At 57.6% G+C, this 26,578-nt stretch overlaps 1 protein-coding gene across 3 annotated transcripts; it reads right to left on the bottom strand.

Annotated features, from left to right (window-relative positions):
• Positions 1 to 358: 358 nt before the first annotated feature.
• Positions 359 to 17,610, bottom strand: STX1A (syntaxin 1A). 3 transcript variants are annotated; one of them, XM_058711976.1, is made up of 10 exons: positions 17,481 to 17,608; positions 9,192 to 9,269; positions 8,720 to 8,819; positions 5,938 to 6,012; positions 5,143 to 5,216; positions 4,935 to 5,043; positions 4,763 to 4,836; positions 3,856 to 3,993; positions 2,054 to 2,164; positions 359 to 1,801 (listed from the first exon to the last, which is right to left on the bottom strand). In XM_058711976.1, exons 1-10 carry the CDS (start codon positions 17,508 to 17,510, stop codon positions 1,724 to 1,726), a joined length of 867 nt encoding a protein of 288 aa, XP_058567959.1. In that variant the 5' UTR covers positions 17,511 to 17,608; the 3' UTR covers positions 359 to 1,723. The 3 variants fall into 3 exon arrangements, with proteins under 3 accessions (XP_058567959.1, XP_058567957.1, XP_058567958.1); XM_058711974.1 differs by lacking the exon at positions 359 to 1,801 and having other exon boundaries at positions 2,119 to 2,229; positions 17,481 to 17,607; XM_058711975.1 differs by lacking the exons at positions 359 to 1,801; positions 2,054 to 2,164 and adding an exon at positions 3,300 to 3,701 and having other exon boundaries at positions 17,481 to 17,610.
• Between the last annotated feature and the right edge of the window lie 8,968 nt (positions 17,611 to 26,578).

Here is a 26,578-nt window from a genome sequence, read left to right on the forward strand (position 1 = left end):
GCCTCTGAACCCCTTCTTCCGGTTAGTGCTGGGCACATTTACCCCCAAGTTCTTTTTTTTTTTTTTTTTTTTTTTTTTAAATTTTTTTTTTCAACGTTTTTTTATTTATTTTTGGGACAGAGAGAGACAGAGCATGAACGGGGGAGGGGCAGAGAGAGAGGGAGACACAGAATCGGAAACAGGCTCCAGGCTCCGAGCCATCAGCCCAGAGCCTGACGCGGGGCTCGAACTCACGGACCGCGAGATCGTGACCTGGCTGAAGTCGGAAGCTTAACCGACTGCGCCACCCAGGCACCCCTACCCCCAAGTTCTAAGGCTGTGACCTCATGACAGTAAGAAACCTAGGGCAGAGACACGGTACAGATACAAATGTTTATTCTACATAAAAATTTCACAAAAGGGGCAGCTGGTTGTACCAAGACCTTTGGTGAAGGGGTGGAGGAAGGGAAGTTGCTGTTAAAGAAGGCAGCACGGACAGTGGTCACAGTCACTGGGCAGGAGCAGAGCTGAGGGAAGGCGGGGCACGGATGCGGCCCCATCCCCTACTGCATGCACTCGCATGCACACTCCCTGCCTGTCAACGAGGAAGAGGGGGGCTTGGGTGGGGGCACGTTTCTGACTTGAGAAGCCCCGAGATGGGGAGGAGGGAGGTACTCCTCCCTGGCTGGCTGCTGAATACTGCATCCTAGACACCAGACACCCACGTGGCACATCACCGGGGAACAGCAAGGGCAGGACGCGATTGCAGGCCTGAAGGGACACCTGACTCCCCAGAGCACGAGAGAGCAGGAACCACGGTCCCAAACATGCAACACAATGGCTTGAGGACCTGACTGAGGCCTGCCGGGGAGAGTGGCTGGCCCAGGGTGCAGGCTTCAGCTTATGGCAGAGAACTGACGGGCCCGATCTGCCTCCCTGGCTGGAAGGGTGGCTGGAAACCAGGCACTGGACAGTCTCTTGTGGAATGTTACCTGGGGTCAGGCACAGCCCAAAGGGGTTGCCCCTGGGGTTGCAGGATTGCGGGAAGGGAGGATGAGGCAGCCGAGACCTGCTGGACTCTGCCCCTAGGCAGGGGAGGGAGCCTGGTCTCGACACAGCCAGAAGCCACCTGACCACAGCACCCTGAGCCTCCCTGGCAGTGATCAGCTGTTAGAGGCTTAGAGCTGGGCTGTCTCTCAGGGCCACCCCTCCCCTAACCTGAAAAGCAGCACCATGTGGCCAGCTGGTCCCCACCCCTCAGGGGGCTCGGCTTAGGGGGACAGCTGGAGAGGACAGAGGTCAGGGCAGATGGGCCAGTCAGGAGGAGGCAAGGTTGGGGTCCAGAGCGAGCCTCGGTCCCAGGAGAGGGCAGACCCCAGGCTGGAGTGGAATTCATGAAGGCAGGGGAAGTTGGGGGGTGGGGGGCGGGATATGGCTACCCTGGGTGGCGCTACCTGGGAAGGGTGAGGCGGCCTGGGCCAGGGCCTGAGTCTGTGCCTTGCTGACCTGCCCCGCCCCACTGGCTGTTTCCCAGCCCGGCTCCCCACTGGCTCCCCGTACAGACACACACACACGGTCACAGAGATCATGCACACGACGGCTCGGGGTGGGGACGGAGGGCCCTGTGGCAGAGAAAGGAGCAGTACGGGGCGGGGAGGAAGGGGCTCCGAGCCAGAAGGCAGCAGCAGCCAAGGGGCCTCCTGAGGGCAGACCATCCCGAGCAGGGTGGCGGGTGGGGTGGTTTCTATCCGAAGATGCCTCCGAAGGTGGAGGCGATGACGATGCCCAGGACCACGCAGCAGATAATGATCATGATCTTCTTCTGCACCGGAGAGGCACAAAGGAGCAGCCTCAGACGAGGGAGGGAGGCCAAGGGCTTGGGTCAGAGCTCTGAGGGGGGTGGCGATGAGGGCTGGGGAAGGTGCAGCCCAGAGGCGGTGACACCAAGAGCTGAAGGCCTCAGGGTGGGGGCTCTGCTCAGCTCCGAGTTGGGGGCAAGCGGTCAAGGCAGAGTGGGGAGGGATCTATGGTGGTCCCGGGGCCCTCATGGGAGGGGGGCGGGGAGGCTACTGACCCGGCGTGCTTTGCTCTGGTACTTGACGGCCTTCTTGGTGTCAGACACCGCTCTCTCCACGTAGTCCACCGAATGTTCCACGTTGTACTCAATCCTGTCAATCATCTCCCCCTGCAGGGCCAGGGCACTCAAGCTCCAGCAGGGCCCCCCTCAGGGCAGGACTTTGGGGCGGCACCCTGAAGTCAGAGAAAGGAAAGTGGGGGTGTGAGGATGGGGTACAGCCTCTTAACCTGTGCCCCTCAGGCCAGGCACCCCGGGGCAGCTCCCTCCTCTCCCTGCAGAGCAGTCATCCTGGGGGAGGGAACTGGCCATGCAGTCTCAGCCAAGGGTGTGGGGGCCATGCAGAGGGCGCGGAGCTGGGGCCTGGAACGCAGCAGAGGGAGGCCGGGGCGGGAGCAGGCGGTCTGGACAGTGTCCCACTCCGTTCTCTGCAGGCACAGTGGTTCTATCCAGCTCTGTCTTCAGTCTTCAACATTCAAGACCCCCGCCCCTTCCCATAGCCCTTCTGGGCCCCGTAATCCGGTCCCACGCAGCCCCCTGGAGACCACAGCGCTGCCTGAGACCCCGCGGCAGCAGCTCTGTGACACACGACTGCTCTCTCCGAGTCCGCTGCTCCCACTGGCGTCCATACAGCTACGGTCTCTCAGCCACCGGTGGCAGCAGCCCCCTCGTGGCCTCCCTGCTTCCTAACTCTGCCCACACCATGCCCACACTGAAGACCCTCCATCTAGAAGAGAATCCAGGCATCCAGCACCACCTTCTGCCTCCTCCCCGCCGCCCCTGAGCTCCAACTGCACGGCCTCCTCCTCCGAGAGCCCGGCTCTTGCCAGTCTCAGGACAGTTCTGCTGCTGGTCCCTCTGCCTGGGCCACCTCTTCACTGTGACCCCGGGAAGTCTTCAGAGCTCAAATGCCACCTCCACAGAGAAGTCTTCCCTGACCACCCCATCCAAAGTGGCCACCTCAGGGACTCTATTACCGTTACCCCAGGCGTGGCCCTCAGACTGGCGGCATCGGCATCGCCCTTGAAACTGTTAGAAATGCAAATTCCGGGGCGCCCGGGTGGCTCAGTCGTTAGAGCGGCCGACCCTTGATTTCGGCTCAGGTCACGATCTCCCAGTGAGAGCGAGCCCCATGTCGGGCTCTGTGCCGACAGCATGGAGCCTGCTCGGGATTCTCTCTCTCCCTCTCAAAATTAACTTGAAAAAAAAAAAGCAAACTCAGGCTCCCACCTTGACCTACCAATCTCTGGGAACGGGAACCAGGAAACTTACAAGCCCTCCAAGTGATTCTCGGGCACTTTCAAGTTGGAGAATCACCGCTCATTCACACTGCCTCCTAACATCTGAGCACCTGGCACAACTGGAGAACATTCCCATCTGTCATATGCTTATGCTGCCCTTTCACCCAACAGACATTAGCTCCAGGAAGCAGGCCCTCAGCTGTCCTGGTCACTGCTATACTTCCAGTTCCTTGAAAAGTGGCTGTCCGCTGTGCCCATGTGACAAACAGCTGATGAATAAGATGGGATAAGGCTGGGTAGAGGGCCATGCAGGGCCTGGGGTCCTGGAGGGCCAAGCAGAGCCATGCAGCACTGGGTCCCGGTAGCACAGCCATGCAGAGGACAGGGTCCTTTAGGTGGGCACGGCCCTGGAGCCAGTTTCAACAGCAGGCGGTTAGTTACCTGGAGACTCGGTCCCTCCCGGGCAGGGCAGCGTGTCAGGCAGAAAGGGTCGGGGTTAGTGCAGCCCTGAGTGCTGCTGTGGGCTGGGGGGCGGAGGGCAGTGGGGCCCTTGGTACTCACCTGGCTCTCCACAAGCATGGCCATGTCCATGAACATGTCGTGCAGCTCACGGATGCTGTTCTCCAGCTTGATGATCTCACTGTGCCGCGTCTCGATCTCGCTCAGAGCCTGCTTTGAGATGCTGGAGTCCATGATGATCTAGGGGGTGGGAGCAGTGCGCTGGGACCCAGGGGCCTGCTGAAGGGGGCAGGGATGGGGACCGGGGCCAGGACAGCCGGCCAAGGGCAAAGGCAGCTGGGATGGGCAGTGGCTCCCTCCTCAGCCACAGCATCCTCCCACTTCCTGCTTGGTTCTTACTAGCCGTTACCTGACTTCTCTGAGATGGATTTCTCCTCCTCAATACGGGGCTAATAACACTCCCCGCCTGTGCCTGCCACACGGTAACTAAGTGGTAGTTCCTGTCACCAGTCTTGTACGGCCCAAGTTGACTGTCCCAAGGACCCAGGCCTTGAACTGGTTTTCTCTCTTCCCCTCTCCTTCTGTTCTGCCTCCCAGAGAGGGCAACTGCCTCTCCCTTCTCTCCTCCTGGAACCCACGTCCCCAAGCCGCCTTCCACCCCCTGTGGGCCACCTCCTTCAGAAAGCCCCCCTGCTCAAGCTTCACCTGAATGGAGAGACGGCCAAGGGCACCGTGTTCCCCAGGAAAGGAAAAAGGCCCAGAGGATAGTGGAAGGCACCCCTGGCTGGCAAATGGACAGGAGAAGCAAGGAAGTGGACCTAACTGGGAGGACCCGGGAGACACGGGTCTTAATTCTACCTCCGCCACTAACGTTTATGTGGCCTCCGCCTGGTCCCTTTTCCTCTCTGGGACTCCGCCTTCTCCGAGGCTCAAAAGGTGGCTGTGTCCAAATACTGCCCTGTCCCAGCACACCTGGGGGCCCGGTGGGAGGGGTGTGGTGCACACTCACCCCGGAGGCAAAGATGGCCGGGTTTCCGCTCTCCAGCATGTCCTCCAGCTCCTCACTGGTCGTGGTCCGGCCAGCTGCGAGGAGGGGTCACACCGAGTCCTGCACACCCCGCAGATCGGCGGCCCTGGCCCCGGCCCCGCCCCCAAGCCCCGGCCCCGCCCCGCCAGCTCACTGATCTCCAGCTGCCTCTGGATGCGGCCCTTGCAGCGCTCGCGGTAGTCGGACTGCGTGGCGTTGTACTCGGACATGACCTCCACGAACTTGCGGGACAGCGTGGAGTGCTGGGGATCCGAGGTGGGGGTGCAGGTGTCAGGCCCGGCCCCACCGAACACCAGAGCCTCAAGCGCCCGCCTGCCCACCCTGAGGCCTGCCCGCGGCACCTGTGTCTTTCGGATCCTCAGGTCTGCGGATGAGCGGTTGAGGCCTTCCTCCTGCTCGATGCTCTGCTCAATGCCTGGGGGAACGAATGGCTGCTGAGCCATAGCCTGTCTCCCTTGCCACTGCCCATCCCCCTGACCCACATGCCCAGGATCTGGCTCAGGACCTCCTCCCCTAGAGAGGATCTCCTGTGGTCTGTAAGTGGGGTCACATGGGACGCAGAGGAGGAGGGAGCGCGGGACTGATGGGGGTGGGGGGCAACAAGGGCCCATTCGCATGACGCACGCTTCGGCGTGTGCATACACGCGGCCCATCTGTGAGGCCTCAAGTGCACGCCAAGCTATGGGTGTGAATGCCCACTATGCGCTAGGCCTGGTGGCTCAGGCCCACCCTGCCTCCTGTGCGCCCAACAAGGGGCCATGCCCAGAGTGGGGAGGGCCTGGTGGCCACAACCTGCAGAGCACACGGCCCCCAGTCCTGTGCATTTGTGGGGTGGGCACATCTGTGGCGCTGGCCACTCCCTGAACCCTCTTTAGCTGCAGTGGGGGACAATGCTCAGAGGGGAGCACTCCCTCAGTGAAGCCTCGGGCCCCTGCGTCCCCAGGCCCAGCCCAGAGCCTGGCACAAACAAGCCTTGCCAGGCAGCAGTTGAGGGAATGGGCGCATGATGGCACCCTCATAAAGGAAAGCAAGGCCCAATGTACCCTTCAGAGTTAGTGAACCCCCACGGCTACACACAGGAAGCGGGTCCAGAGGGCCCCTCCACCTCCCAGGCAAGGCCTGGAGCCCAGACTCACTCTTTAACTTGGAGCGAACTTTGTTCGCTGTCTTCTTGATGTCAGACATGAGCTCCTCCAGTTCCTCCTTCGTCTCTGGGGAGGCAGAAGGGGTACAGGGTAGACACCCGGGGCTCCCCTGCTGCCCGCCGTTCAGGCGCAGCCTCTGGCCCAGGGGGCCCAGCGGGGGGCTCCGGGCAGAGCCTGGGTCCTGGGTCTTCCCCCTTCCCCCCCCCCCGGCTAAGGCTCGGCCTGCCCCTCCGATCCTGGGCGGGGGCCACACCAGCTATCGCCTAGCTCCCTCTGTGCTGCCTTCCGAGGAGCCTCCCTTCCTCCTTTGCTGGCTCTCCCACCCCCTGCAGATAACAGATGGGTCTAAATTTAAGGCAGAAATAATTGTGGAGCAGCTGGCAATGCTGGAGTTGGCGCCGGGGGACATTCACTTGATGCCTGCCTGAGTCGAAGGTGGGGGGAGCGGGCTCACCTAGCGCTACCTGGTAGCTCTGGCGCAGGGGGGGAGCATCCAGCCAAGGGGGTGACAGAGCCAGGGGCCGGAGAGGCCGAAGCAAGCACCTTGGGTGGGGTAGACCTTGTTCTGCTAGAGCCCCCCTTCCCAGGTGCTGAGCCTGGCGGGTAGGCGGGGGCGTGAGGCACCTGGCCTGGATGGGAGCTGGCGGAGAAGCGCCTCAAAGAGGTGGGCCTCGGCCCACAGTTGGCCGTGAAGCAGCAGGTGGCTGGGCCTAAGAGGGGGAAGGTGGGGGAAGGCCGTGACCTAGGGTTTCTCGGGCCCTTGTTCCAACTGGAACCACCTCTCTAAAGCTGGGAGGGGCCGTGGGGGTACTCAGCTTGCTCAACCCCCAGCGAGGGGCTGGCCGGCCGAGGGGGGCCAGGGGGCTGCTCTCCCGTGGGGTGATGCAGCAACGGCTCCGGACAGCGCCCCAGCCTCAGGGCGACCCCAGGGCTCTACTTCCTGGAGAAACCAGGACTGAGCCTTTCTTGTCCACCGTCTGTTTTCCTCTGGGGCTGGGGCCTCTCCTGTAAGGGGTTGGGAGGGGCTTAGAGCGGTTGATGGGGGGGTGCCTACCAAGTGGATCATGAGGTGGGGGGCTTCGAGGAGCGGAGGAGGGCGCCTCGTTCGTACAAACAAAGGGAACTTAGTTACCAGCTGCTCTGACGTCTCAGCCGCTTTTGCTCAGACCCAAAATAGCCCGGCCCGGATGGCCGCGCCCAGGGGAGACCGAGCAAGCCTCGGCCTGGGCGAGCCCCCCCCCCCCCCCCCCCCGCCCTCACTGCCATCTTTCCCAGTCACTCCTTGTTAACGGCGCCCTCTGCCCTAGAAGGAGTCCCCTCCCCATGAGGAATGGCCCGTGAGCCCACATCAGTGACCGCTGGCTGGTCCTGACTGCTCAGCTCACGGTGGCAATTCCTAGCGGGTCGCTACCGACTGTGGGACTCGGGGAGACCTCGTGTGGAAGGTGGCACAGGGGAGCCAAGAGAAACGGACTGGCATCTCCGTTGCCCCACACTCTCCCCGTCTTCCAGCGGGTGACAGGCCAATGCCCCAGCTCTTGCAAGTACTCTGTTCTCACAGGCAGCCCCCTCTCTCATCAGGAGGGGCCCACACGGGGGCACACGCGGACTCAGACACACATGCGCACTAAAACCCACCATGTCACAGCTGCCTTCCCAGAGAAACCGCTGGGGACAGGGCCAATGCATGACGGCCACACCGAACGTGTGCCCTGCCCCGGGTGACCCCTCTCTCCTTCCCACCCATTCCCAGCACAGTCTCCTGGCTCCCAGCGGACTCATTTTGCTTCCCAAGGGCCTGGCACCGGTCTCACGTTCAAGCGCTCTTTGGGGGCTGTGGAGAGAGGTCTTCTGGGCGCTTGAGGACACCGGTGGAACCAGGGCTGAGGGCCTATGGATGCAGACGCACTGCTGTCGAGGACACAGAAACCCAGTCCTGAGCACTTCGCCTGGCCCACCCAGGGATGGGAGCCTCCCCTTTGCATTCTTGGGGCCCCGTGGGCTGGTGCCTCCCAAAAGGGCTGGAGAGGTGAGGGAGGAGATGAGCAGACAGAAGCTGTGTGCATATATGCACAGTCAACTGTCCAGGTCGCGGGCCGGGACCCCAGCCCTGTCGCGGACTCCCTGGGGCCGAGGGGAAGGAATCCGGGGCCCGCATGCCGCCAGCGCCACACAGGGCAGTGCAGCGATCGGCACCTCCCCAGCAACTGTGACGGCAGGGTCAGGAGGACCTGTCTGGGGACAGAGGGGAATGCAGACACACAGAGGCTCCTTGTGCAGAGGGAGAAAGGTGACTTCCTGGAATCCTGATAGTGCCCAGCCCCGGGGTACCAGCGGCTGCCAGCTCTTTCCGGAAGCTCCTCCCGCTCGGCCGGCTTGCCCTCCCACGGCGCTGAGCCTCGGCACTGCCATCTGCTCCCCCGGGAGGCTCGGGAAGGGGAGGGGCTGGGCGGGGAGGCTTCCTTTGGAGCCGGGCAGCACCCACCTACCCAGCTTACCCGGAGAGGGTGGGGCTGGCACCCGATGCCACCCAGGCCCCAGGATGGCCGCCCCACTCCGCACAAGTCCGCGTGGGACCCGGGCGCCGAACCCCGCCCCACGCCTGGGCCAACTGTGTTTCCCGAAGCTTTCCACAGGGGCCCTCCCCGTCCCGGCCACGCCAAGGTACCCCTCTGCCGACCAACGGTGAGGGTGCTGGGGTCCCGGGAGCCCCTCCCGGGCAGCAGCGCCTTCCTGGAGGCCCCAAACCCGCCCCTCAGTCCTCCACACTCACTCTCGTCAGGGTTGGGGGAGGCCAGGATGGCACTGTGCTTCCGCTTCACCTCCTCCACGTTCTCCGAGATCTTGTCAATGAAGCCACGGATCTCCTCCACCTGCGCACCAGGGCCAGGCAGGCAGGGGGAGATCCAGGGAGGGGGCTCGTGGGCCCGGGGCTGGCCCAGACTGGGGCTGGCGGTCAGGTTCAGGGAGAGGCTGGACCAGGCTTCAGGAGGCGGGGCAGGGGGGAGGGGGGCAGTGGGGGCAGGGGCTCCAACTATCCTTCTAGAACGGGATGGGGAGGAGTGAGCGAGTCCAATCCTAAACTCTGCTCCCCTCTGAGCTTCAGTCTATTCTCCCTCAGAATGGGTCTGTTATTTGGTGTAAGGGCCCTGGGCCTGGCTCAGAGGACGGATGTGGGCCCCCCACCCCGCCCCGAGCTCTGCCTTGGAGGTCTGCCCAAGGAGGTGGGGTGTGCTGGCTCCCACCTGTTCAAAGAACTCATCCATGAAGCCATCTCGGTCCACGGTGACAGTGACATCGTCGTCATCATCGCTGTCCTTGGCCTGCGCAGGGGTGTGGACACATGAGCGGACCTGTGGTGGGCCCACTGGGGCCCGCTGGACCTGGGGCCACAAACTGCCCCGCATCTACACTCAGCAGCTCAGTTCCAGGGCCCTGACCACTGCCCTCCGTCACCTTGGCAGGGACGAGGTCCAGCTGTGCCCTCGGCTCCCGGCCACAGTGAGACCTGGAGGACCCCGGGGGACCCAGCATAAGGAGAGAGGCCTGGCCTGTCGAATTGGTGACCGGACCGGGTCTCCACCTCTAGGCCAGGGATTCCTTCCTTTACCCAGCTGCCTGCCCCTTCCCCACAGGACTGGGGTCCTCCCAGTATGCCCCTCACCCTAGGGGACAGCTGGGAAGGCTGGGTCCCCTGGCCAGTGGCCCCAACTCACAGACCTAGCCTGAGACAGGCTGCCTGGAAGCCATTCTTCTCTCCTTTCTGGGCCTGAAGGTTTTAATTAAGATGGGGCCCAAAGTTCCCAAGTTCCCTTTCTTAGGGGCACCCAGGAAGGGGAGGCCCATGTGCCAACAACACCTGCCTCTAAAAAGGTAGGATGACTCAGAAAGAGGCCGTCCCACAGCCCCTCAGGCAGGCCTGAGAGACACTGCCCGCACGGGGCTCTGTGAACTCTGTTCTCTCCTTGTCATTCTTTTTTTCCTTTTAATTAAAAAAAAATTTTTTTTTTTAATGTTTATTTATTTTTGAGAGAGAGGGAGAGTGCCAGCGGAGGAGGGACAGAGAGAAAGGGAGATAGAGGGTCCAAAGTGGGCTCCACACTGATAGCAGAGTGACTGGCACGGAGCTCGAACCCATGAACTGTGAGGTCGTGACCTGAGCTGAAGTTAGACACTTAACCGACTGAGCCACCCAGGCGCCCCTCTTCTTGTCATTCTTGACATCAGACCTCGATCCTCTTTCCCTCCAGGCTCAGAGGTGGGCCTGGCAAGACCAGTCATGTCACTTGGCTCAGGGCCTGCCCTAGGCCTCAGCTACAGGTGCAGCCACACCCCACCACCCTGAGAGCAGCCGTATAAAAGCCCCCCACCCTGGGGGGGGGCGGGGTAATTACACCTCTGACTTCCCAGTGCACTGGCCGTGCTCATTACTGTCCGCCTTAGGCACCTGCAGTCGCCAGGGGCAGCCCACTCTGTCGGCAAGGGCAAGTCCGTCTCCACAGCCAAAGCCAGGATACCCAGGGCAGGACCGGCCTCGCCCTGGACTGGGGATCTCAGGCTTGGTCACATCTCATATCTTAGCACCCCACAGGGCAGGCATGAGCTGGCTCAGCACTGGCGTTCACCTCAATCTCTCTTACATCAGGGTCAGAGCCAAGGATAGGGGCAGTGAGGGAGGTCGAGGGTCGGTGAAGCTGAGGGATCCAGAGGGCTGGGCCCAGCTAGCCTGCTGGGGAGGGACCCAGGTTCTGCACCCAGCAGGGGCTGACTGAGGGACGTGCCCTCTGGGTCTGTCTGCTCCTGTTTGCAGTGGGGACCGCGATGCCTGGCCGCAGGGACAGAGGCCAGAGAAAGGGTGGGAAAGCACAGCATGTTCTGTAAAGGGCTGTGCCCCTGGGGCTCTCGGGGGCCTACTGCCCCACCGGAGTGGGACCAACCGGGAGATGGGGTTGGTTGGGAGCTTCCTGGAGGCGTCTCTGACAGGCCCCTCTCATCAAGAGATCACACCTCCTCCCCCAGCAGCTAAAATAAATCCTCGCTCCCACAAGTGTCTGTGGCTGCTACCAGGTGGCCCCCTCCCCCCAACCGAGCCCACCTATAGACAAAGAAAATCTAGGAGCCATTTCTACACTTTTGGGCCTTGCCAGGCCCGGGAGCTAAGCTGGAAGAGCACTCCCTAGGGAAACTGAGGCAGAGTGCAGTCTGGAGGAGCCCAGGTCCCCCTTCAGGGCAGGCTGCCAGCTTGGGAGGTGGCCCTAGGAGTGCCTGCCATTCAGCACCCTGCCCTGTCTTTTCGGTGTCTAGAGAGGGACAAGGGTGGACAGGAAAGGACTGAGGAGAATTTTCCAGCTCCCCTCCCAGAAAGAGTAATGACTGGCGGGGGCCAAAGACAAGGGCATCAGAGTTTCCAAGGATGAGAGTCGCTGCCAGAGACCCCTGGGATCTGGGCTGATGGCTCTCCCCGGGCCTCAGCTTGCCCATCTGTAAAATGAGGATGTATCTTCTCCATGCATCCAGGAGCTTTGACCTGCTCCCTCCACAGCCTCCCCAGAAGACTGAAGAAGTTTCTCCAGCACAGGGTTGGCAGGAAAGATGCCCACGCTCTCCTCCAGGCCCTGTGTCAATGAGGGCAGAGCTGAGGAAGGGGATACCTGGGGCCAGGGCCTGGTGGGGGCCCCCAGGTTGGGGTCTGTCCTGAAGGTTGCGTTCAGATTAGCCCCAAAGCTGGTTGGAGGGTTTAGGGCCTGACTTCACAGCCTTGGTCACACCAGTGGTGGCTCCAAGCAAAACCCTGAGGGGATTCTCCATGGGGACCCCTTCCCTACCAAGTCTCAGCACTTCTTCCTCTCGGGACTTTTCGCCCACCACCCTTCATCACCTCACTGCTGCAGCCTAAAACTGGACCCAGCACGCCCCACCTATAACCATTTCCCTGCTTCGATGACCCACCCAACTGTCTTCCCTTTCCCCATGCAATGCCCTCTGCCTGGAATGCCGATTCCATGAAGCTGCCATTCATTCCCCTCATCCTTGGATGCTGCCTCCTTCCAGAAGCCTTCCCCAGCTCCCCAGGGTCACTATCTTGTTCCTCTGCTTTCCCCTGCACTATTCCCTTCTCTACTGGAACCACAACCACAGACTCTCAGGCCCTGAGGGACCTGAAAAATCACCTTGGCCTCGGCTTCCAGACTCAGCTTGCACACCTCCTGTGATGGTGAGCTTACTACCTTTCCTGGGCAGCTCTGCCCATCTTGGGCTGTCCCAATTGTCCCTTTCCTGTACAGTTTGGCCCTAGGCCATAAAGAACCTGTTGGTGCCCTCCTTGGGCTGGACTTGCCAGAGATCTAAAGACAGCATCAGCATCTTCTCTGGGTTTTTCTACTCATGTTGGCTATTCCCTTCCCCTCAGGTCCTTCCTAGGGCCCGAAGTTGCAGTCCTTGCCCCAGACTTACTTGGTTCAGCCTCTATCTTCTCCTGCAGTACATGATACACACTGAATTTGCTGCTGATTGTGGTCTGAATGGTACCAAAGAGCTGACCCATCCCCTCCCTCTTTTTATGTGGTCTACCTCTGTTAATGCAACCAGAAATCAGTACGATATATGATATATGATTGTATCAGTGATCATATAGCACTTCCTGCCCAGGAAAACCCCAAGCCCTTCCCCACCACTGTCTACTTGGTTGGATTTTAGGCTCAAGTGAAGGACTTTTTTTTCTGTTTCATTTCTTCATTTGTTCAGATCCTTATTCTACTTTGTGAGAATCTGACGGCTCATGATTTTGCTGCCCCCCCGCAACCTCATCCACATCTAGGCCGGTGCCCTGTGGCACCTTTCTAGAGACATCCTCCAGGTTAACTGAGACTGAGGTCAGGTCTCATGGGACACTGAGTAAATGACAAGCCCCAAACCCAGACACGCTCCTGACCCAAAAGGAAGTAGGAAGTAGGCTGGCATGCTATCTCCTAGTGTCCGGGGATGGTCAGGGCAGACATCACCTACAGGCACACAGGGGCCACCCAGATAGTTTTAAATCATGAGGGCCCCAGCTCCCTTAGAAATCTGCCAGCCTTCTGCGAGTGACAGTCACAGCTCCAGAAAGAGGGCTGGACTAGACTGGAGACTTGAGGGTCCCCAGTGGCAGTTGGAGGCGACAGTTAGAGCCTGGAGTGGTCACAAGCTGGAAGCTGCAAACATCTTTAGAAAAAACCCACCCAGGCATCCTGTGATGTACCCTACCTGCCATCTGGCCCAAACGAGGTTCCACCTCTTTCTCCTGAGCCCCCATTCCCGAGGACCCTCAAATCAGAAACCGGGGTACATTCACATTCTTCCTTTTCTTCTCACATCCAACCAATATTTTACTTGTCATGATGTTTTTTTGTTCATCCCTCCACGGTTCTCAACCCTGTTCCAGGACCATAATTCCTTGGGGGCTTAAAAAACCCCCACCAGCTTCCAGGACTCTATCCTAGAGAGATTGAATTGGAATTTCAGGGGGTGGGGCTGGGGAGGCTGTTTTTAAAAAGCTACAGCCCCCCCCCCCCCCCCCCCAGTGGTTGAGAACCACTGGTCTGGTCTTACTCCTCTCCATAGGCTCTGGCCCAAGCAATCAGGAATGAAAGCCGCACTTGGGAGAAGCCCCCAACCTTCTAGTGGAGGCCAGACAGCCCTGGTGGTCTCTCCTGGCAGAGGCTCCAGGATTCCAGGATACCTTCCTGGAAATAAAAGTGATTCTTCCAAGAGCCTCGGAGGCCAGGCAGCCTCCAGGCCTGTCCCCAGGGATGGAGAGCGGGAGGCCAGCCAGCAGGGCTGATTCATTCCTCCTGAGCAGGAGTTGCTGTTGTCTGCCTCGAGGACTATATTCCCCCCCTCCTTTTTAATGACGAATCAAAGTCAATACCACCAGAGCGGACAGACCCAGAGCTGAGTCAGGGGTATGCGAGGCCAAGCTGCATCCCCAGTAAAGAAGGGCTCCCCGCATCTGATCCCTTCCCCCTCTCTGCATCCTGTGTGTGCCCTTCACCAGATCCCTGCCCCTTAGCAGGCCCCCAGGGCAGCTCCAGGAGGCAGCCTCAGCCCCAGGAGATGAGCTGGCCTCTGCCCGGCACCCTCCAACACATGGTGTGACCTTAGATAACACCCTGGCCCCTTCCAGACCTCAGCTTTCCAATCTGTGAAAGGGGAGGTTGGACTAGACAGTCCCTGGAGGTCATTCCGGCTGCACCCCAGATGAAAATGTGCCCAAATTCGCTGCACCCCAAGGAGGTCAGAGGAGGGAAGGAGGCCTACTCTTACATCCCCATTTCTTCCACTCTGCAAGGCGGATCCCACTCACTCCACTGTATGGGTGAAATGGGCACAGAGAGGTTAAGGCAAGAACCTGCCTGGTGTTGCCTAGGGCACCCTGTCTCTTCCCGGCAATGAGAGAGAAAAGGGAAGCTGGGGGACAGAGGGGCCCACGGGGTTTTCCCTTCCGGGCCTGCCCCTGCTGCTCCAGTGAGCAGGCGTCAGACCACCTACCACTCTCAGTTGGGCATTCCAACCTCTCTGCCTTTACTCATGCGGGTCTCTCCTTTTGGACCACCTTCCCTCCCCCCATCTAAATCCAACTCCTCTTTCTGGGCCACCCTAAGTTCTCTTCTCCCAGGGTCTGGCTGCCCCAACACTCCCTCCTCTCTATCCTCTGGCTTCCACAGCAGGCCTCCTGTGTCGCACACGACTCCGGACAAAGATAAACACCGTCCTGGGCTCGGGGAGGGGTAGGTCTGAGAACTTCTGGTTCTCAGAAAGAAAACCAGAGAGGCCTCTGAATTGGGGGAAGGAGGTAGCTGCGTGCCAGATGCGGCTGCCCAGGGACACTTTGCCCCAAGTCTCTCTGGCTGCGTGCCCCTGGGCTAGTCTTTGCCCCTCTTAGGCCCTTGGGTTGCCCTTTTGATCTCTGAGGGCCCCCAATGATCCCTTCGGTCTGTCTGCACAACTAGAGAATCAGCCTTATGAGTGATGGGAGAGGCTGGAGGGCTGGGCCTGGCCTGCAGAGCGCTGAGGAAATGCGCCAGCTCCTTCCCCAAGTGTGACTTTTATAAATAAGCTCCCTTTGCCTTCCTTCCAAATGTGGTGGCGTTGGGTGGGGAAGGAGGAGGGGGGAGAAGGGAGGGAGGGTAGGTGGTGGTGCAAGTCACTGTCCCGAGCACCACCTCTGTCCAGCCCAGCCAGTACCGGCCTCTTGGGTCCTGGGGATTCTAATCTGAAAATTCTGGCTCCTGGGGTTCAAGGTCTCCCCGAAATACGGAGGCGACTCAGGAGACCTGTGACTACCCCTTGCCCTGAGAAACTGGGTTCTAGGTGTCTCATCTCCGCTATATAGCAGGGAACTCGAGGCCCGGCGGGGGACTTGTGGGAAACGATAGCCCCCCACAGACTACCTGTTCCACCCCACACAGTGTGGGCTCCTGGAGGTTGCAAGAGACGCCCAATGGGCAGGGCCACCCAGCAGTGGATACAGCAAACCTCCATGGGTTCTGACTGCCTGAGGGGTGGGCTCTAGAGAGGAAGCCCCCCTCAATTCACAGGGAAGCCAGGCCTCACCCTCTAGGGGACCACGCTGGCTAGTGTTTAGGTGTATGTGGGGGTGGGGGGTGGGGGTGAGGGGTCACAAAGACACACACTGGAGCCAAACACCTGGGTTCAACCTCCCTACAACCCTAGCTCTCCTGGTGGTTCCCCGCCCAGCCAGGCCTAAGTCTATCTTCGGGACTAGGCAAAGCCCCTTTCTACCATCGCTTTTGCACACTACCAGACTTGCCATTGCTCTCTTGTGCCTCAGTTTCCCCTTTATCAGAGGGGATGAAGGCTGATGAGCCACAGATCCTGTCACATGGAAAGGACTGCGTTTCCCTGACCACTTGGTTCCCACATATACTCTCGTCTGACCCACCAGGCACCCAAACATCAGCAAATGCACCACGTGGACATACATCGCCAAGATAACATTCTTTCTGACTCAACGTAGCACAGGAAGCTTGAGGGCAACCGCAAGGGCTGGCGGGGGAAGTGTTTAGACATCATATATGACATGAGGGACCATCTTCTTCCTTTGAAACCTCGTGGGGTTTACCCTAGGGGCCAGGCACTTGGCCAGGAATAAAAGGTCTGATGGGAGGGTGGGGCCGGTAGCCAGAGCCAGGGGGAGATAGAGGCAGGGTGGTACAGGTCGCAGCTCCGCGCTGCCCAGGACACAAGACTGGTATAATGGGGGAGACGGGGCACAAATGCGGGGAGCCTCTGGACAGAGAGGTCAGGCCATGAGATCAAAAGCCCAAAGCACACTTGAAACTTTCCCTATGAGAGGACCTATGTCTCTGGCTCCAGGTGGGGCAGCAGGGGGAGGGCTCTGAGGGGCCACCAAGCTAGTGCCCCCCCCCCCCAGATGAGTGGTACGGGAAGGGCACCTGCCAGCCAGCAGGGTGGTCAACTAGGGGATCAGACAAGGGTCAGCCTGGTCTAGAGTCCTCATGTCCCCCTCCCCACAGGCAGGCTTCACTTCCTTCACTGCTCCCGCGGGGCCCCCAGGCTTGCCACCTCTAAGGGCAAAGGTGAGAATACCCTGGTAAACGTCAGCGGCCACGGGAGGCTGGGGAGGGGGGTGCATGAGAAACAGGCGGCAGGGCTCTGGGTCAGGGCTGGGAAAGGGTGGGCTCTGGTCAGAACCTTTGCGGATCCTCTTACTCCCCACGAACCCCGCCCCGGGAGCCACACCCCGGGGGGCCCCGAGACACAGGTGGAAAAATAGATAGGTTCAGGTTGGAACCAGACCAGGAACCCGGGAAGGGTCTGAAAACACCACCAGGGTCGGGGTTGCTCGGGGGCTAGGAAGGTGGACCGGAGGATGGGGGGCGAATCTGACCCCTCTGGGACCTGGGCGGGCAGCAGACCCCGAGCGTGACCGGGATGGGGAGCCACAGGTGATGGGAGCTACAGGTGACGGGGGCGGCCCGCGGGACAGCGCCCGCCCGAAGAGCCCAGCCCCACCCGGCGGCCCGGTTTCCGCAGCGCCCCGCAGCTGGGCTCTGAGCAGGGGACCGCCCCCGGCCCCTTCCCGCTGCGGTCCCGCCGTCTGTCTCTACCAGTGCGGGGGACAGGAGGGTCGGTGATGAGGCACAGTGTGGGGACAGAGACGGGACCTGCTCCGCGCGGGCTACGGGAGAGGTCAGCCCTCTGTCCCGCCACCGGTATCCGATAATAGCCCTCCGACCCCTCAAAACAAGGGGACGCCGAAAAGTTTATCCAGGATCCCGGGCTCCGGCCGCCAGCCCGCGGGCCCACGGCGCCGAGCTCACGCGAGCCCGTGACCCCGAGTGGGTCCGAGGGGCGGGACCCGGAGGGGGGTCGCGGTCCTCGGCTCCGCACCGCTCCTTCCCGCCGGGTCGAGGACGCAGGGGCTGTCGCCGGGTGGCCGCCGAGGCCGGGCGGGGAGCGGGCGGCGCGCCGGGCGCGGGCGGCGAGCGGCGACGCGCTGGGGCCGGACTCACCGTGCGGAGCTCCTGGGTTCGGTCCTTCATGCTCCCGGGAGTGGCAGCGGCGCCGGCTGCAGCCGTGTGAGCCCCGCATGCGCGGCGGCCGCCCCGCGGCTGCGCAGCGCCAGCCCGGCCCCGCCCCGGCCCCCGGGACCCCGGCCCAGCCCCCAGCCCGGCCCCGCCCAGCCGCCGGCCCACGCCCAGCGCAGTGGGGTCGGAACCCTGGGACTTCTTGCGCCTGTGTTCCCCACCTCGCGTGATCCCTGCCTGGGATGGGGCTCCAGAGCCCCTGCTCCCTCCTCTACCCCAACCCTCTCGGCGCTCAGCCGCTCAGCAGCCCAGCCGTCGTTCTGGACCCTGGATCTTTAACCCCAGAGCTCCTCACCTCCCTGGGGATTTGCTGGAGGTTGGAACCCCCTCGATTTTATGGCCTTGGAACTTCTAGCACTCCCCTCCGAAAACCTCCTCCACCAAAAGCCTCCTCCAGAGTTCCAGCCTCTGAGCCCCTACCCTTCCCACTTTCCCCCAACACTTCATCCAGACTCAGGCTCTGGCCCCTCTTTCCCTGGGATTTCTCAGTTCACTGGTCTGATGCAGGGTGACCACTTCTTTTCCTTTAGTTTCCGCTCCCAGCAGGACGCAGGAACACTTCTGTCTTTGGGGAAAGGAAATCTAAGTTAAAGCCTGCCCCCCCTCCCCGAGATTCTATTTCCTATATACAAGGCGGGGGTGGGGGGGGGGGACGGCATTTAAGCCTGGGGCCTGGCTCACTCTGACACTAATGGAAAGATCTTAGCTGTATGTAGAGGGGTAGTGGATGGGGGCTAGTCAGTAGCAGATGCTCCTTTTCTGGTCCTTGCCAGCATCTTGTTGAGACAGCAGCCATATAACACCCTCCCTCCAGCTGTCCCCTCTGTGCCCTGGCCCAGACCTTCTTGACCTCAAGCCAAACACTCCCTCTTCCTTTCCCCAGGGCTGCCAAGGTGTTGCTCTGGAGCTGGGCCAGCCCCCTGCTGCCCTGTGTGTCTGGTCCTGGCGCTTCTCCCAGACCGTGGGCACAGGTTAGCTGGCTGGCAGACAGGCTACAGACACTGTTCCAGCCATCTCTCCTTCCCTGGAAATCTGGCCCGAGACTAGCTTAGACGCAGCCTGGCATGAGAGGCAGCCACACCCTTCCCAGTTGTCCAGACCTCAGCCTTGGGCGCCCCACAGAGCAAGCATTGGTGGTGCTCCCCACATTGAACAGGACTCACCTGCTACAGGCACTTGCCCAGGGTTACAGGGAACCAGGGGCAGCGAAGGCACTACCTGGCTCCTGGTCCAGAGTGCTTTCCTGTGTGCTGGGTGAACCGGTGGACTGGGTCGTGGGTGCACCCCCAGAGCCCAGTGTCTGGCCCTGTGGAGAGAGGGCAGGAGGAGGAGACACAGCTTATGTCCTCAGAGAGCCCTAGTGTCACGCTACGCATCACTTACTGAGGTGCATTTTAAACGTCAGCATGAAAGGGGCACCTGGGTGGCTCAGTCGGTTAAGCATCGGACTTCAGCTCAGGTCACGATCTCACGGTTTGTGAGTTCGAGCTCCACGTCAAGCTCTGTGCTGACAGTTCAGAGCGTGGAGCCTACTTCAAATTCTGTGTCTCCCTCTCTCTCTCTTCCCCTCCCCTGCTTGCGCTCTGTCTCTCTCTCTCTTAAAAAGAAATAAACATTAAAAAAAAAATTAAATGGCAGCATGAAAAATGAATAAAGAATGGATGTGTGCCCTTCACCTTAAACTCTGCCTTTCGGATATCAGTCTTACGCTCATTTAATCATTGATTCATTTATCAAACATTACCTAGGATGCCATGCTCCAGCCACTGCTTTGCACTTAAGATGTAATGTAGTGGGAGAGACAGACAATGGTTTCAGTATGTGAGGGACCCAGGGTGGCTTCCCAGAGGCAGTGACATTGGAGCTGGGTGTTGGAGGAGTAGGATTGTTGCAGGGAGAGGTGCAGGCATTCAGGACAGAAGGAGTGTGTCCAGAGACACTGGGGTGAGGCTGGGGAGTGTTCGGAGAATGCGAGGAGCCTGCTTTGGCTCTCAGGTGAGAGGGTGTGCATGAGTAAGAGGTGAGGCCAGTGAGGGAGGCCTTGAATGTTGAACTTTATTGTGCAGACAAGAGAGAGGCGATCAAGGGTCTGACTTTTACTCCGTTAATCAAAATTAACTGAACATCTACTATGGACTGACTGTGCTAGATCTTGGAGACATGGCAGAAAACAAAACAGACAAAATCCTTGCCCTCAGGCAGTCCTTGTCTAGGAAAGGAAAGAGATGAGAAACAAGCCAGTAACTGGGGCGCCTGGGTGGCGAAGTCGGTTAAGCGTCCGACTTCAGCCAGGTCACGATCTCGCGGTCCGTGAGTTCGAGCCCCGCGTCAGGCTCTGGGCTGATGGCTCGGAGCCTGGAGCCTGTTTCTGATTCTGTGTCTCCCTCTCTCTCTGCCCCTCCCCCGTTCATGCTCTGTCTCTCTCTGTCCCAAAAATAAATTAAAAATGTTGAAAAAAAATAAAAATTAGAAACAAGCCAGTAACATCCATGGTGGCGATAATGTACTGCGGAGAAGACAAAGTAGGAAAGTAGGGGGAGGGGGTGCTGGGTTTGAGGTGAGTTTCCAATTTTATCGATCGATCCATGTATTTCTTTATTTTTAATGTTTATTTATTTTGAGAGAGAGAGAGAGAGAGAGAGAGAGAGCAGGGCAGGGGCAGAGAGAGAGGAAGAGAGAATCCCAAGCAGGCTCCATGCTGTCAGTGCAGAGGCCGACACGGGGCTCAGTTCCGCAAACCGTGAGACCATGACCTGAGCCGAAACCAAGGGTCAAACGCTTAATGGACTGAGGCACCCAGGGACCCCTATTTTATTTATTTTATTTTTATGTAACCTCCATACCCAACGTGGGGCTCAAACTCACAACCCTGAGATCAAGAGTTGCACACTCCGCCAACTGAGCCGGCCAGGCACTCTCAGTTTCCAATTTTAAATTTGATGGTCAAGGACGGCCTTGCTGAGAAGGTGGCATTTGAGAAAATATCTGAAGGAGGGGCGGGAGTGAGCCATATAGGTCTCTGGGGGAAGAGCATTCTGGGAAGAGGGTCCAGTGTAATGACCATGAGCACGGAGCATGCCCAGCATGTCAGAGAAATAGTAAGGAGGTGTGGATGCCTGGAGGAAGATCTCAGAGGAGGAGAAGTCAGAGAAGTCAAGAGGAGGAGGCTTGTAAGTGACCACTTCCTGTGGCTTTTACTCTGACCCGGACGGGAGCCACAGGAGCAGATAAGGGACATGAGGAGAGCCATGATCCGTCTCTGGCTTTAACAGAATTGCTCTGTTTGCTGGGTGGAAAATACCCATCTTCTTTGACTTAGTGTAGTAACGTCACAATAAACCCGCTGTAAATCAAAAATACCGTAAGTGGAAAAATGCATGTAATATACCTAACCTACCGAACATCATAGCTTAGCCTGACCGACCTTAAACGCGCTCAGAACACTTACACGAGCCAGCAGTCGGGCAAATCTAACGCGAAGCCTATTTTATAATAAAGTGTTGACTGTGTCAGGGGATCTACTGAATGCTGTACAGACAGTGAGAAGCAGAATGGCTGTCTGGGCACAGGAAGGTTGTCTGTGCATAGGTTGTTCACCCTCCTGATTGCGTGGCTGGCGGGGTGCCGTGGCTGCCAGGACCCAGCATCACGAGAGAGGATCGCGCCTCAAATCGCCAGCCTGGGAAAAGATCCAAATTCGAAATCTGAAGTATGGTTTCCACTGAACGCATATCACTTTCACACCATCGGAGAGTCGAAAAATCATAAACTGAACCATCCTAAGTCTGTGCCTGTAGACTGTGAAGGGGTTTGGAGAGGAAGCAGGGACGTCATTTAGGAAGTGATCGCAGTCATGTAGGTGGCTGGGCCAAAGGTATCCGGGTGACGGGGGTGACAAGTGGTCTTATTCTGCATATATTTTAAGGGTAGAGCCTATGGAGAGAGAGAGAGGGATCCAGGATGACTGGAGTCAAGGTTTTTGACCCGAACACCTGGAAAGATGGTGTGGCCTCTTGTAAAGGTGGGGAAAGAAATGGAGGAGGGGTAGGTTGGGGGCGGGGCTAAATCAGGATTTGGGGTTTGGATCTGTTAATTTTGAGTTGCCCATTGGGCACCCCCACGAGGAGGACAAGTGGGCCATTGCCCACGTGATCTGGATTTCCTGGGAGAAGTCCGAGCTGAGAGCGTTCTTGACGCATGGGCAGAGCTTGTAGGAGCATGGAAGACGGCTGGAAGTGGTGTCTAGGAGAGACCTTGACCGTCTGAACAACAGCAGGGCCTGTTGGCCTGGAGAGGAGTCAAAGGCATTCAAGAGACTTATTTTTTTTTAATGTTTATTTTTGAGAGAGAGGAGGAGAGTGCAAGTGGGGGAGGGGCAGAGAGATAGGGAGACAGAGGATCCGAAGCGAGAGCACTGACAGCAGAGAGCCCAATGTGGCGCTCGAACCCACAAACTGTGAGATCATAACCTGAGCTGAAGTCAGAAACTTAACAGACTGAGCCACCCAGGGGCCCCAAGAGAGTTATTTCTTTTAAGTTTTTAAAGTTTTGTTTGTTTGTTTGTTTGTTTGTTTAGAGAGAAAGGGTGCTTGCACGCGAGCGCAGGAAGGGGCAGAGAGAGAAGGAGAGAGAGAATCCCAAGCAGGCTTTGCGATGACAGCACAGAGTCAGACTCGGGGCTCGATCCCATGACCTGAGCTGAAATTAACAGTCAGACGCTCAACCAACTGAGCCACCCAGGCGCCCCTTCAAGAGACTTATTTAATGTAACTATACTTTATTTCAATTATGAAAAGAATGTGTTTTTTGTAAAACACTAAAACAATCAGGGGCACCTGGCTGGCTCAGTCGGTAGAGCATGTGACTCTTGATCTCGGGGTTGTGAGTTCGAGCCCCACGCTGGATGTAGAGATTGCTTTAAAAAATAAAATATTTTTTTTAAAAACATTAAAACCAGGAGAGATATTATGAACGAGAAGCAACAGGTGCTGATGACTGAGCTCGTGCAGATGAGAGCAGAACTGGCTCCTGGAGGAGGAGCGGATCCAGGGGGCGGGGTGGGGTGGGGGTTCAGACCAGACATGTGTAAGCATTTAAGGTGCCCACTCCAACATCCGGGGACACATGCAGATAGTCGATGAAGAGTCCATGTGGAACACCAGCTGGAGACTAAGGAGGCAGGAGTCGGCTGGCTTGGGGTGGAGATGTGGGACACAGTCCAGGGAGTGTGTGCCTCCGTGTGTCTGTGCGTGTCTGTGGAATAAGAAACAGGAGCTGAATTTGGAACTGTAATGTTCCCTGACAGGTGAGGGATGGGCAGAGACAGGGGAGCCAGAAACATGGCAGGGGCTAAAATAGAAACTGCTGCACAAGATGCCACGGGTCCCCAGAGCAGCCAACTCCCTGGGGTCAGGGACAACTTCCCAGATGTGGGGCATTTGAATTGGGGCTTAACAGGATGAGTAGGAGGTGGTCAGGTGGAGAATGGGGGAGAGGCATTCTGGGCCAAGGACAGGGATAGTGAGAGCAGGGCTTATTCCCCGTGGGAACCAGGCAGTCCCCATAACACATCACTCCCACCCCATTCCTTAATGTGGATGGATAATCGGTGGGCATTCAGTCCAGACCAACGTGTGTAAAGCCCTTTTCCACTTTAGTCAAAGAAGCATCTCTGTGGCATTCTGTACCCTACTTGTTCAGGGCAGTGAGTTTCTCTATTGCCCTTGGGGGAAGAATCCTGATACCCCGATATAGATTTCTATTTTCTTTGTAGTCCACCCCTGTGTCACCTGTTGGAGGCCACCTTCCCTTGATGAAGTCACGATGCCCACTGGGCACGCTCCTCTCAGAACTTTGCACTTGGCTTAGTTCTCCAGGCCTGGGACACTCTCCTCCTTTTTTCCTTCCTCCTCCCCGTGCACCTGGCCCTTGACTTTCACTCTTTCCCTCCTAGATATCACCTTCTCTAAGAATTTGTCCTGACTGCCCAGGAATGAGGGCTGGGCTCCTGTGTGGTCCCCCAAAGACCTGTATTTATCCTGATCGTAGCACTTATTGCCCTGTGTGTGGCTATGGTCTGTGTCAGGTGTCTGTTCCTTCATTAGACGGGGACATATAAGGGGAAGGAACCAGTTCACATTCTTGTGGACTCCTGGAGGCTGGCACCAAAAGTGTGTTTGTGGAATGAGTGATATATGTTTGCACGCTTGAATGAGCAGTGTTCCTATAAAGGAGCACCGAGGGAAAGGCTGGGCATTTGGGGGTTCCCCAAACCCCTGGGGGCAGTTTGGAGTTTCCATCCCACAGGCTGGGCAGGGTGGGGTTGGGCCCCTTGCCCACCAGATCCCTGTGATTGGGAACTGCTGCCACCTGCTGGGCAAGGCTGGTGCTGCTTTACTGCCACCATCGTGGCTTGAGCACCTGTGTGCCCAGGTTGGGGTGATGACAGTCACCACCTGTCCTCCAGAAGCTCTCGGGCTGGTGGGAGAGACACTTTGAAAGTGACAAGACAATAATGTGGAAGTTCAGGGGCTGGAGGGGGATGAGGAGGCCGCTGGTGTAGAATTCAGAAGCAGAACTGTCTCTGGGGCAGAGCCCATGACAGGTGCAGAGCAGGAAGGGGCAGCTGACCTGGAGGGAGCATAGGGAACGTGTTGTTGTTGTTGTTGTTGTTGTTGATGTTCTCCCTTTGTTGCTTTTCTTTCGCTTAATGGCAGACTTACTCTCTCTCTTTTCCTGGGAAATCTGGCCCTGGCCCATTACGGTGCAAGCATTGGCCATTGTTCAAGGTACCTTATTTAACCTTTACTGTGACCCTATCAGAGAGGTCCTCCATTTATTCCATTTTGCAGATGAAGACGATGAGGCTCAGAGAGGTAAGCCCAAACAAGATCACAAAGTTTGGGTGATATGGCTTGTCAGCCCTTTAGATACCAGCTGTTTTGACCATACAGCCCAGCCCCCCTGGCCAGCTGGCAGTCTCCTTCCCATTTCCATCCTCCAGCACCCCAGTCCACCGTCGACCATTTTCCAGCTCAGCCCCAAGCCCTGAGCTCAGCCCTCCTGGGGAAGCAGGGGAGGAGGGAGATTGGGTGATGGGCAGCTGGGGAATGGGTCCCACTGCTCAGCGTGTGATTTGAGGTAGGGCTTTGCGATGGGATTCATTATATGCCTGAATATAAGGTTGTTCCCTCCTTTTCCCAATGAGAATACTTAAAAGAACTTTGGCCCAATATTCTAGTTTAAACATTTAGGGGATGCATATGAAATAAATGACTTCCTGGTTATACTTAGCGAAAATATTTAAAGTGTAACTATCTTAAAATCACATATTTAAAAAAAATTTTTTTTAAGTTTTCGTATTCATTTTGAGAGAGAGAGAGCATGAGCGAAGGACGGGCAGAGGGAGAGGGAGAGAGAGAATCCCAAGCAACCTCCACACTGTCATCACAGAGCCCAGTGGGGGCTCCATCCCATAAGCGGTGAGATCACGACCTGAGTTGTAATCAAGAATCAGATGCTCAACTGACTGAGCCACCCAAGCACCCCCAAATCACACGTATATTTTTTAAGGATTATGCTTTTTTTTTCATTTTTATTTATTTGAGAGAGAGAGAGAGAGAGAGAGTATGTGTGAGTGGGGAAAGGGGCTATGTATGAGCCTGACGTGGGGCTTCATCTCATGACCCTGGAATCCTGACCTGAGCTGAAATCAAGAGTCAGATACTCAACCGACTGAGCCACACAGGTGCCCCTTAAATCATGTATTTTTAAGAATAACTTAAATGGGACTGGGGCAGGGAGGTACTTTGAGATTATGACACATCCTTTCCTTTACCCCACTTTCAGCCATTGGGTTCAGCACCCACCGATGTTTCTTGCCCGAGTTAGTTATTACTACAATGATCTGCAAATGGTGATTTTCTTTTCTTTTCCTTTCTTTTCTTTCCTTTTTCTTTTCTTCCTTTTTCTTTCTTTCTTTCTTTCTTTCTTTCTTTCTTTCTTTCTTTCTTTCTTTCTTTCTTTCTTTCTTTCTTTCAAGATTTCTTGGGGCGCTTGGGTGGCTCAGTCAGTTAAGCGTCATACTTCGGCTCAGGTCATGATCTTGTGGTTCATGGCGTCGGGCTCCGTGCTGACAGCTGCTTCAGATTCTGATCTCCCTCTCTCTCTGCCCCTCCCTCACCCATGCTGTCTCTGTCTGTCTCAAAATAAATAAACTTTAAAAAGAAAAAGTTTACCCTTAGACCTAAATTCCAGGCCACAGGCATAGGCTCATCCTAGCTTCCCCCCGTTCCATATTTTACCTCCTTTCTCCAATTGTCTTCAATACACTTCAAAATCTGGCCAGTGTCCCTGTGTGCAGCTAATCCCCTTAAACAACTGGGCTTCCCTGGACTTGGATGCTCTTCTCCTGTGGGCTTGGCTCCTGTGGGGCTACCTCCCCAACCCTCAACTCCAGTGCCATTCTCGTGCATGGCTCCTGGCTGCCCCTGGGCTACCAAAAGTGTCTAAGAGCTTTATAGTTACTCCTTTATTCATTCATTCCACAAATACTGAGCACCTACTATGTTCCAGGGGGCATGTTTCCAGGGGGTGGACATAAAATAGGAAGACAGACAAAACTCCCTGACTTCACGGAGCTCACATTCTAGTGAAGGCAGACGGACAATAAGCAGGTGAATGGGTACACCGCATGGTAAGGAGCGCTGTGGGGAAAAAGAAAAGCAGGGCAAGAGAACAAGAAGGCCCCGGAAACTGCTATTTTAATTTTTTTATTCACTTATTTTTTTAATGTTTATTTATTTTTGAGAGGGACGGCGTGTACACACGAGCAGGGGAGGGGCAGAGAGAGAGAGAGAGAGAGAGAGAGACATAATGCCGAACAGGCTCCATCCACACTGACAGCACAGAGCCTGACACGGGGCTTCGCTGCACGAACTGTGAGATGATGGCCTGAGCCGAAATTGCAAGTGAGACACTTAACCCCCTGAGCCACCCAGGCCCCCTGCAAATTGCTGTTTTAT

The sequence above is a fragment of the Neofelis nebulosa genome, chromosome 18 (genome assembly GCF_028018385.1).
Source record: "Neofelis nebulosa isolate mNeoNeb1 chromosome 18, mNeoNeb1.pri, whole genome shotgun sequence".
Taxonomy (NCBI): Eukaryota; Metazoa; Chordata; class Mammalia; order Carnivora; family Felidae; genus Neofelis; species Neofelis nebulosa.

Coding starts and splice junctions, on each gene's coding strand:
- STX1A (XM_058711975.1), bottom strand. CDS start 17,510: ATGAAGGACCGAACCCAGGAGCTCCGCACG. Junction 8,820..9,191: donor TGGATGAGTTCTTTGAACAG/GTGGGAGCCAGC, acceptor CCTGGTGCGCAG/GTGGAGGAGATCCGTGGCTT. Junction 4,837..4,934: donor CCAGAGGCAGCTGGAGATCA/GTGAGCTGGCGG, acceptor CCCTCCTCGCAG/CTGGCCGGACCACGACCAGT.